Source organism: Cynoglossus semilaevis, chromosome 12, assembly GCF_000523025.1.
Source record: "Cynoglossus semilaevis isolate Cse_v1.0 chromosome 12, Cse_v1.0, whole genome shotgun sequence".
In the NCBI taxonomy this organism is placed as follows: Eukaryota; Metazoa; Chordata; class Actinopteri; order Pleuronectiformes; family Cynoglossidae; genus Cynoglossus; species Cynoglossus semilaevis.
Genome location: NC_024318.1, coordinates 9,695,672 through 9,707,297, shown reverse-complemented (window position 1 = coordinate 9,707,297; position 11,626 = coordinate 9,695,672). Strand labels below are relative to the sequence as shown.

The following is an 11,626-nucleotide window of genomic DNA, read 5'->3' as shown; positions in this document are numbered from 1 at the left end:
CTCATTGTCCAGGACAATACACACTGTACACACTGAGTACTGCAATTTGACATTTACAAATTGCAGTACTCAGTGTTGATGACTGTTTTTACACTTGAATTTAAATAACAGGACATGTGGTTGGAATGTTGTATTTAATTAACAGCACACCCCAACATCTGTAGGACTTTTCATGGTTTTTTTATTGTCCTATAAAAGTAGAAATCAAGTTGGATTATGGCTTTAGAAACCAGAACTTGTAAAAATAAATCAGAAAATCCTTGTCAGTGTCAGAAGCCGAGTAAAAACCCGGAATTTACCACCGTGCATTAACTGCACTGTATATAATCCTATAATATTCTGCACAGATCTGGTTCTGCTTTGTTTGTTAAAAGGCCTTTTATTTTATTTTCCCTCCTGTGATCTTTACCACAAGTCAGAGCTTTAAAACCCATTGAAGTGAAAAATAGAAACAACGCCGAACCTTAGAAGGGTGTTTGTTCCAAAAGACGTAACAACAGTCGAATGACTGGAACCCACAGGGTTTAAAACTGTCGGTTTCTGTGACTCAGTGGCTGAATGTTCGACGAAACTACTGTCCACTTTAGGAAACTTCAAAGTCGTGCCGTTGTTGCAAACAGATGTGGAGCTCGGTGTATGCTCAGGGCAAAAAAAAAAAAAACCACAGAAGAATGGATTAATAATCATAAGGTTCCTTCTGTCACTTTAAACGTCAGCGTGACACGCTGTCCAGGCGGCTCATGGAGCTTCCTGAAAAACACAGCGGGTTGATGTGAAGTGCTGAAGGTCATTCATCTGTAGCTGTAGTCTGGTGTCTGTTTAAGCTTTGGAGAACATCCTGCACTTAGAAGTCTGATGCTTTAGGGGAGAAGGCAGATGGTTACAAAAGGGGAAGTGCGTTAGGTTTTGAAGTTGAAGTGGCTGACGTCCTAATAGCTGCGTGTCGGATTTTTCCGTCAGCCATTAATGCACAGAGACCGCATCAGTCACATCGTTTTTCTGGACGACTAAGGTCGGAGCCTTTGGTGCGAGGTGATGCTGAGGTCACCTGAGCTGAAGTGGATCCTTCCTGCCTTCATTTGAAGTCATATTGAGAAAAAAAAGTTGAATTAACCACAGTTAAAAATAAAATAATAATACAGCAAAACAATGGATTAAGTTATTTTTTATTCTAACGTACAGAAGTCTACCTTTTTCATAATTTAAAAAAATACACATGTACAACATCTAAAATATAATAATACAGACACTATGGCTGACAACACATTTTATTAACATTCACTATAGAAATATATATATATATTTTATTTTCCTGGTTTGATCCTTCTTGAGTGTTAATGAGTTCCAGATGCTCGCTGCAGAACGCTGGACGCTTCCTCGTGAGCAAGAATGTACAATAACCTTCCCGTCTTGAAAACAAACCAACACTGCATGCATGTACTCTGTGGCGTTCGGCTAGCTTCCAAGTTAAAAAAAACAGCTGGACGCAGCATGTGAAAATGTCCCATGTCTGTGCTGCGGCGTCCGCCACCTGATGAAGTCCTGCATCAGTGAGCTGGGCGTCCAAAGAAAACACCAGCACAAACTCACTGGGTTTACATTCTGAGATAAAAGAGAGGCTCCTGTCCATGGATCCACAGTAACATCTCAAACACTGAATCAAAACAACTAGGTTTTCGGAGGCACGCCGGGCCCTGACTTAACACGTGTGTCTCTGTTCCCCCTCTCTCTCTCTGAAGCGCAAACCAGACAATGTGTCTCTGTGAGTGTGCAGCCGCGGGGACAAACGAGATGGAAGTGATTTCTCTGCTGCCTACGTTCCTCCAGGAATAATGACGGCCAAAGTGACATTGTTTCTCAGGATGGAGAAACCACCCAACAAGCAGATGCATGGTTCTGTCTCCAGGAGTCCTGTTTGTCGGTTCCTCTCCTCTCCTCTCCTCGTCCTCCGTTCGCCTCCTTCCTACCTGCAGGAGCAGGACTGAATGGACATGTTGGGATAAACCTTCAGTACGAGGTCGCTGGCTTCATCCCGGTACAGCACGGCCAGGGGACTCATCTTTTCTGGGACACAGCAGGGCTCGGGAACCCCAGGGATGATCCCAACTGCTCGCACTATACTCTGGATGGTGGCGTGGTTCGATGGCCTTGACATCTGGGAGAAAAGACGAAGACACGATGGAGACACTCAGGGTACTCTGGATGGTGGCGTGGTTCGATGGTCTTGACACCTGGGAGAAAAGACAAAGACACGATGGAGAGACTCAGGGGAAAAAAAAAACACAGACAAAAACACCAACGACTCATGTTGGGATGGAAACTGAAGTCTTGTGTTCTTACCTTGGGCATAGGAAACTCACACGTCCCTGCGCAGTAATAGGCCTCGAAAGCTTTGGGTGCAATGACCCACTCGCTCCAGCCTATATCTGCAAAGTCCACTCTGAGGTTCCTCCTGGAGCAGCCTCTGTTCTGGCCGGTGCTCCACTGTTTCCTCCTGGCGTTGCGCATTGTCTGCTCATCAAAACTCAGGACAGGTGACTGGGCGTTGGAGTGACCCCGGGGCTTTTTCACATCCTTTCCCTCGTTCCTGCGCTCATGTTTCCGTCCGTCACTCACAGTCTGTGTTCGACCCTCTTGGTCATGTTTTTTGATAACTCCATGTGTCGTTCTTTCCCCTTGCTCTAGAACCCGAGGTTCACTTCCCTCCTGTTTTTCTCTGATATCTTTGGCTGCTTTGTCCTCGTGGCTCTTCCTCTTCTCCTCCTTCTTCCCCACTCTTTCTTTACTCTTGGGTTTAAGGTACCAGGTGCTCTCCCAAAGGTCATCTTTCCTGAATCCATCAGGCTTGTACTCAACCTCAGGCAGCTCATTGTTCTGGATGAGGTCAAAGGGCAGAGCTGCTTCCCTCCTCACACGTTCTTTGGACTGTGATGAGGAGTTTGGCCTGTGCAGTGTCTGAGAAGATTCCTCCCCTGCTTCAGCGAAGGGGTCGTACCTCTGAAGGCTCGCAGCCACACTGTTTGGCTCGGCCAATGCCTGGTCGTCAGCATGAAGCAACAGGTAAGGCGGGTTCCCGACAGACAGCGCCTCCTCTGGTTTCCTCTGGTTTTGCTGGCCCAGGTCCAGCTCCACTGACAGCAGGCGTTGACCCTTATCCCAGGCCTCCTTTATGACCTGGGTCACATCTTTCATCTGCCACACCCCTCTCCTGTGGGGATGAAAGGTCACGTTGCCTAAAAGTGACCCCGTTGACCCCGTACTGACCTCTGACCCAGAGGAGACAGAGCGAAAGAGTAGGCTGATGGAAGGCTGGACGCCCAAGGAGCGACAGGATGGACTCTTGAAGCGCTTGCAGAACCAGGGTTTTTGACGGGGGCGCCGTTCCAGCAGGAAGTGGAATGTGGCGGAGAGGACGGCCTCTGAATCCTGCAGGGCTGTCAGGTTCAGCCGATACACCGTCCTGTGGTCAGCAGAGGCTGTGAAGACAATCAGTCGGGGTCAGTTGGTCGGATGAACAACAGAAATCTCTGTGTATTTAAAGATTTTAAATTCAAAGTCCGGTGTTACAGATTTTTGCTGTTTATTGAATGCATGCAGCTAGTTCCTGCCCTCTCCTGCAGGGGGTGTTATACCGAGTAAATGTCCTGTTTTGTGAGTGTTCTGGTGCAACATTATCACTTCCCATAAATCACATCCTATAACATGGACAAAACCACAGCAACAATTGATAATAACTAAACTAAACCTAACATGACATTTACTATATTGCAATTGATAATAACTAAACTAAACCTAATGGTCTAAATAATCCTAACATGACATTTACTATAATTAGATAAAAGATCTGTTATCTTCTAAGAGTTGGTCATCTCCAAGCATGAGCTAATTTTTTAAGCCTTATTCCCATCACCCAGGATCACATAAAAATCTCTGACGTCATATCAATCTATCTGCCTGTGTAGTATAATCTTATAATGCTGAAGAATGGAAAATGTCTAAATATAAACATGGGGTCGTGTCACCGCAAGAGGTCACTGCCCTTTGGCCTTTTAAAAGACTTTTGCACGATTCTATGTTTTATTTTAAAACAATGCCAGACCAAAATACATTAATTCAGTTGGAGGAAGAATGTTTGTTGAATGATAGAGTTGTGTGTGTGTGTGTGTGTTTGGAGTGAGGCTCTGTAGATTTGCTGTAGGTGCCCCATCAGGGAACCAGACCCTGGGGACCTGGGAGCCGCTGTGGCTGGTGGTCGAGCAGAGAGCTGCATATTCATGATGGACGTTAAGTTCAACAGCGGAGTTATTGTTCATTGTGTGCGAGTTCAGCGGAAGTATGAACTGACCCAAGAGATATACATTACCTCGGATTCTGCCTGCATATGGAAATGCTTACCCCGGTTTCTCTTTAGGGCTAATACAGCCGACAGTGTCTGCCCAGACACCGGGCCATAATCGACTGTTTTAACAGATCTTACATTGTTGTGAAAACTCTCTCACATCTCTCCTTGTGTTACACTCTGCCACTACTGTAAAAATACACGCGTGTTATCGTATGGAATCCGAGCAGTAGGTGGATATGAACGTCTGCGTGTGTTGTGTTTATACAAACAGCCTCTGACAGGGAGGAACGACCACCGCTGTAAGCCCCCTGACTCCAGGACGCACAGTCACACATGTCCCGTAGCCATAACAGGAACACGGGAGCCGCGGCCCTGTGCGCAATCGCCGCCGGTGCGGAGCCGTGCGCTCCGCGCTCTCAGCGAATCTCGCGCTTCCGTGCGCACGGCGCGCGTCAGCCTGTGGTGACACTGGCCAGAGGCAGCTGCTGCCGCAGACACAGACACAGCGAGCGTTCCAAAATCATTTAAAAGCATTCTCAGACTGTTCCAAAACAATCCTCTCTATTTAGAGCATCTGTCGGAGCCGAGCAGCTCGAACTAAGCGTCCTTATCTCCTAAATCCTCATCCACGGAGGAGATAAGGACGCTGTCAGGACACGCCAGTCACGCTTCCCCCAAAGTTTTACTGGTCAACACAGGGAAACTGTGTTCTATCGTTAGCTCTGCATTTAAACACTAAACATTCTACTGTGGTTGTTAAACCAATCCACTGTTGTGTCATTAACGGTCACGTTGGTCACACACCTTGAATGGCTTTGACACTCCTGACAGTGTTCCCCTCTCTGAGCCGATTCTCCCTGTTGTTGTATTTCTCGTACAGTTTGGCCATGTGCTGGGAGACCATGTCCTGGTCCAGGTCTTCATCCAGTGGCTGGAGGTGTCGGTCCTGCGCGCTGACTTTAACCGACGCAGCACCGAAGAAGAAGCTCAACGTGAGCAGACACAGGTGGGTGAGCATCATAGTGGAACAAACACTTAAGACAAAAAGTCTGTGGAAAAAAATAAAATGTCCAATAATAATAATAATAATAATAACACTGTCCAAACGGCGCACCGTAAACTGTGCGTAAATGTTCCAAGTGTCCTGTGGTCGTGCGTGGTCGGTGCTCACTGAGCCGTGTCACCCGTGGATGCTGCAGTGAGTCAGTCCGAGCAGCAGTTTCAGCTGCTCCTTCTCACACTCCTCTGAGTCTGTGAGGCCGCCACAGGCTTGAGCAGGGTTGTGGAGGAGCAGTGATGGGGGCTGACGCACACCCCCTGTCAGCCAACGAGGTCTCTGTGGAGGCAAAAGTTTAGGTCATGGAGCTGACCTCCTCCCCTATCTCCTCCCTCCTCCTCCTCCTCTGATGATGGTTGATGTAGGTGATCGTGATGAATGAGTAGATTTTATGGACATTTTTTTTACTGTAGACACACGTTGATGATTAATTATCCTGTAATGATAAGATGGATTCAGACCAAAGTAATCTTAGGGGCCACTAGGAGTGTATGGTGGTGTGGTTGTCAGTACAGATCCTTTACTGTGCCTGTTTTTATAAGGTAATACCAGCTGCTAAGAATCACCTCACAAGAAGAGACTCGTCATCGTGCTGCCATTTTTGGAGCTTTTTTTACACGTATGTTGTAGCTAGAGGGGTCGGAGGTTAACTTAAGAAATGAAGATGAACTGTTCTGTGGTATTGGTGTAGAACAGTGATAAAATGGCTGAAATCTAGTGATTCATACCTGAATAAAGAGGTTTATTAGTTTAAGAAAAACATGTCCAAGGGTGCTGCTGTTTTTTTGGGGCCAGCCTCTGCTGGCCAATTGTAGTACTGTAGCCCAAAATGTTTTTTTTTTTGAATGGCTACATAATAGTAAATGTTTTGAGTGAAAATGTGCATATTTTTATTTTTTAAATCATAGTGTGGTGAGTTGCCTCAGATATGACTAGATTTCTGACTGACTAGTTATAATAGTATTCTGCAGGAGCTTTTTGTTTGTGAAACAGGTCCAAAATTCTGCATACTGTACCTAAAACAACCCCATAAAATTAAACAGCAAATCTTTACAGTTTTTAATTTACTACTTTATTTCCAGTGCCTGGAGATGTTCTCTCTCTCTCTCTCTCTCTCTCGCTCTCTCTCTCTAAAGCTAACGTTAGCATCACGGTCTCTCTCTCTCTCTCTTAAGCTAACGTTCACGACACAGCGTTTGTTCAGCAGTGTTTCATGTCAGTGAGATGAGACTTCGTTCACAGCCTCTTCTCTGCTGGGGCTCCAACGCTGCACAGTTTATGGTCTCTGGTGTGTGTGTGTGTGTGTATGTTTTTTGTATGTATGTGCATATGAGTTGTTTCCAATGTGTGTGTGTGTGTGTGTGTCTGATGTCTGGAGCTCTGCACCAACAATGCTTGTTTTGTGGAAGTGCTAGTCTCCAACAGAGAGGCTATAACTAGCCGGGCCTCTCGGGTCACACACTCTTCCACTTCTCTCTCTACACACACACACACACACACACCCACACACACACATGCAGGAGCACATACAGAGCTACTTAGTACATTTCTGGCCCCCGAGGCCCCCACAGGATACTCCTTTTCACTGTGTTCCACACCAGCGACAGGTCTTAAATCTGTGTGTGTCTCTATGTATGTTTATGGTTTGTGTGTGTGTGTGTGTGTGTGTGTATGGGAAACCATGGGAAGGAGGGGGGGCATTATGACAGAGTTGGCTGAAATAGCATCCTCTATGGTTTTGTCTCAGCCTGTTCCCAGAGCACGTCCATCTACACTCTGTCACTGCGCCAACGTCGATTCTTTGGTTATTTGTGTGGATGTACACACGAAGTACGTGTCATCTTTGAATAGTACCACGAGAAATACTACAACTTTTGTGTGGCATTTTGGACTGACCACTGTGTAAATCAACGCCACCACCGTCATGTACAGATACTGGGAGAAAACGCACTTGTTTTTTGAAGTACTAACCCCCCTAAAAAAAAATAAAAAAATTGTCTGTTATTAACTTGGGGGAGGGGACATTTTGTTGTGATAACATCATGGGATCGCCCCATTGGTTCTTTATGTTTAACTGCTTTTGTGGCTTCAATGATTCATGAATTATTTAAATGTTTACACTGTACATCCCCACCCCCCCCAACAAAAACCCCAACAGAACACGTGGTTAAAGCGTGGAGAGGAAGTTAACGTCCTGAGTGATATCTGAAACCAGGACGTCAGGGTCCTAATAACTAGTGTTGGGGGGAGGGGCGGCGCAGCATTAGGATGTTAACATGAAATGGCTTTGGCTCAAACCCTGAATATGTGGGGCAGCGTCAGATTAATGATGGACATTATCCACGGTAACGCCACTCCCTCGGTTAAGACTCCAACGTGGCTGCGTCCGAGAGAAGATGAAAAGGGATAAAGGAAACGACAGCCACCACGGCAGGAAGCAGGGCATCGGTGCTCCACAAATCAAAGAGACACCGAGGTGTTTTCACCTGACCTTTGATGCCGTTTGACCTTTGGTGGGGTTTGTTGCGCAATCGACGCCTCACGAGTGACTGCGTGACGTGAAAGGTGATATGTAGGATAAACTGTTGCCCAACTGTCTCCGCAGGAACGGAGCCATTGTTTAATCCTGTGTGAGTGGGACTCATCGAGTCCCATCGATCCCCGCTGCTGCAGCAGTGAACTGTGAAACCCCCGTGTTGTGCTGTGTTTAACCGCTCAGGCCGTGTTACAGGACCACACTGTGCTACAGTTTGTTCAACACGGAGGTCCGCTGGTCAGGCCGTCCAAACCAAACAGGAGTTGTGTTCTCCTCTCTGTGGGGAAATGGAAGAGTGTGAGGAATTAACCTGACCCCTGTGTGTTTGTTCCTGTGTGGTGCAACCACTGATAGCTGGTTCTGGAAATGCTCCTGGTTTGACACCTTTGCCTTTTCACTGGTGTTGAGTAAGAACCTGTGGAGTAAGAACTCAGTATGGATTCAGTTTTGGGCGGTTATCATCCAGTGGAGAGGAGCTGACCTTTTCATGACCTCACAGCTCAATTATTCTATTCTGAACAATTGGTACAAAGTGTAAACACTGTAATGATTGAACCAGTTTAAACCTGGTAAAACCCTGTCAAATAATGTTAAGCATCTTGTATGATATTGCATGTGCATCAACAATAATGTGACAACACATTTTTATTTATCCTATATGTTGAATATAAGCAGATTCAGACATAGATGAGCGAATTAGAATTCAAAAACAGAGACAGAGGAAGTGTGACGAGGTCACACACGATGGATTCTGGGATTTTTGCTTGAATAGCAGGATAACTAGCAACTATAGCAATCTATATTAAGATTGTGGATCTACCATTTCCTGATACTCTATCAACATTCTACAGCACTGTATCGATTTTCTTTTTTTTAGCAAACAGTCCACATGCTGAGATTGATGGCGTCGGTTCATTTTATTTTGCTTTTATTTCTTCTCTGGTCATCACTAAAGTAAATCCCTTGACCTGACGTTAGGCCTGTGATGGCATTGTTTGTGTTTTTCTACAATACAATAAAAAAATTTTAAATCGCAATATATTGTATCGAGTGATGGCATTGTTTGTGTTTTTCTACAGTACAATTAAAAAAATTTAAATCGCAATATATTGTATCGTTGCCATTGTATTGCGATATGTATTGTATCCCCAGATTCTTGTCATTAAACATCATTGATTTGCAGTAATATTGATACAAGTCAACAGGCCACGACTGAGGATGTGTGTTTGTTGTGGTCTGGCTTTCAAAAAAAAAAAAGAACTGCTGTCACATGAATTTTCCTCCGTTTGGAGCAGTTGTGGATTTTTGTGTGTGTGGCTATGGAGACTAGAGCTGTGTCGGGGCTGTAACTCTGTGACCCATTCACATGGTTAATAAAACATTCATAGAAGCAAAGGAATGTTATGGTTTCTCTGTGTGTGTGTGTGTGTGCGCATTGATGTGTGTGAAAGAGTGAGAATGTGTGTATACGTGTTCTTGTGTATGTGATGTCGGGCCTCCTGCAGTGACCCCTCGGAGTGCACCATTCTGTCCGCACACAAAGGGCTGGCTGTTCCCCCCTACTTCAAGCGTGGACTGCTCCAACACTGCCGAGCGTCCGCTGCTTAGCAAACCAAATATTTCCCTTCCTGCTCCGAATTTGTCTCGATAAATACGTTGAACTTTGAGGTTTTCTTTCAGCTGCGGCTCTGTTTTTGGTGGATGAGGTGGTCACATGGTCTCCATTGTCAGGAGGCAGAGGTGGACATGGATGGGACGGGAGGCCGACAGTCCCACAGTCTCACCTCATGTGACATGTTGACGCCTGAATGGGAAACCTTCCCCTCGTACACTGGTCCTCTGTGGGGGCGCTGTTTCATCTTTTTTAATTGACATCCTACTGATTCAGATCATTTTTGTTCCCTCCTGACTTCACAGCCTGAGTGGACCAACACACAGACTCCACTGCTGCCGCCACGGCTCAAACACGGGAGGGCTGGTTAGTGATCAAGTGTGTGTGTGTGTGTGTGTGTGTGCTGATCTTTTGTACTCTGATTGGTCATGTTTTTCACTGACAGGGTTCTTGATCTTGAGTCTAAGCGACTTTGCTTTGGTCAACATCATACGCCATATGTGGCAAAAGGATTTCAGCGTCCGGTTGCAAATCAATGACTTGACTTATGGAGGGTTGTCATGTGACTTTTGGAGCCTGAGACTGTTTCCTATTGGCTGTTTTATTGTAGGATTTGAAAAACAAATGTCCTCATTTTCCCCCAAACTATATTCCTGTAGAGACAAAATATTATTTATTTATGACCAATTCATCATGCACTCGGATTTAGAGTTATAATATACTGTATAAAATCTCATGTCAAACTAGTGCCGTGTTAAAATGTAACTTTTTTCACAGAGAGGTTAATATTTATACATTTTTATTTAAACATGTGCAACAGTTAGTAGGAATAAATGACTGTTTAATCAACATAGTATTTCACAACCCCTCTCGCCCCGGAGTACCTCCATGTAACCTCTAGGGGTTGCACACAAAATCCTATGTGGATCAGTGGCTGTTTTATTGTAGGATTTGAAAAACAAGGGGTTGAACACAAACTCCTATGTGGATCAGTGAATCAGCTGATTGGCTGGTTCCTGCTTTGTCATCCAGTGGTTTATCATCTTTTTATCATCCTTTGTCATCCAGTGGTTTATCATCTTTGAAAACAGTTTTTTCTCAACACAAATAGAACTCAATCATAGCTCTTTGTTTTAGCTCTACCATTTAAATGTTGTTTGTCAGTGTTGGATTATTGTTCGCTCTGCGTTTGAATAACTGACTGAGGTGAGTGTGCGGCGACGGCCGAGAGCAGACTCTATCAGAGAGTGTGAGCTGAGCTGTGGCTGCTGGGCCAGTGTTTACTCGAACGCCCATGATATTCATTACAGGCTGTTTCTGTGTGCTGCTACTTCCTGAACAAGTCCCTCTGGCCTGTGACCTTCACCTTGTGGGCTTTACTTAAACCCCATTGGGCCGCAGTCAGGATGGAGGAAATTGCGCTGGGAGATTGATTGGCCTAAATCCTTTAATTATTTGAATCTTGCTAAAGTCTGAGCGACTTAGCGTTCGCTCGGTGACCGTGTCAGACGGAGGTGGGAACGTTTGGCCTTTAAACAAATATTCTTGAAATTGAGGTTTTACTCCAGGTTTGGAAACCGCATTGGATTTCATAATACTGACAAGAATTGTGTTCTAGCTGTTACAGCGACTCTTGTTTGTCACTTCCATCTCACCTCCTTCTCTGATCCTGTTCTTGATCTGAATCATGCATTGCTTTCGTATCTTTCCCACAAACACACACTTGTGTTCTGCTCTTTTGTAATGCAGCCACACATTTGTCAAAAAATCGAAAGGCAGCTTGTTTCTGTTGGGCCGACTTTTGCCCCAAGGGCCTTAAAGCCCGTTTTCCGGAGGCTTCCGCTCCCTAAAGAAAGCAAATGTTTGATTCTTGTTGGGAATATGACGGCAGGGCCTTTTCACAGCCTGACAGATCCGTCAGACTGACCCTTGCTCTAATTTGTTTCTGTCTCCTTCATTTACCCAGGCCCGTCTGTGATATTTGCCTATAAATTTACAGCCCTGGTGGAGTAATAACCCTCCGATATGTATTTCCTGTTAGCGGGGGTTCAGGCCCCCTGTCGCTCTTTGGCTTCTAAA

The 11,626-nt window shown here is 45.3% G+C and overlaps 2 protein-coding genes across 3 annotated transcripts in view; one reads left to right on the top strand and one right to left on the bottom strand.

The window, feature by feature from the left end:
- znf488 (zinc finger protein 488) overlaps positions 1-5,349 on the top strand; it is a 10,552-nt gene extending 5,203 nt beyond the window's left edge. The window contains exon 5 of one of the 2 annotated variants that reach the window (XM_025060841.1): positions 5,223-5,349. The gene's annotated coding sequence lies outside the window, so the exon portion shown is untranslated. Of the gene's footprint in view, positions 1-1,739; positions 1,876-5,222 lie in introns of those variants that run through there. The other variant, XM_008321966.3, reaches the window with a different exon arrangement.
- Positions 1,932-5,726, bottom strand: gdf10a (growth differentiation factor 10a). The gene is made up of 3 exons (XM_008321965.3): positions 5,147-5,726; positions 2,341-3,476; positions 1,932-2,155 (listed from the first exon to the last, which is right to left on the bottom strand). The coding sequence occupies exons 1-3, from the start codon at positions 5,361-5,363 to the stop codon at positions 1,964-1,966; spliced, it is 1,545 nt and encodes a 514-aa protein (XP_008320187.1). The 5' UTR covers positions 5,364-5,726; the 3' UTR covers positions 1,932-1,963.
- Between the last annotated feature and the right edge of the window lie 5,900 nt (positions 5,727-11,626).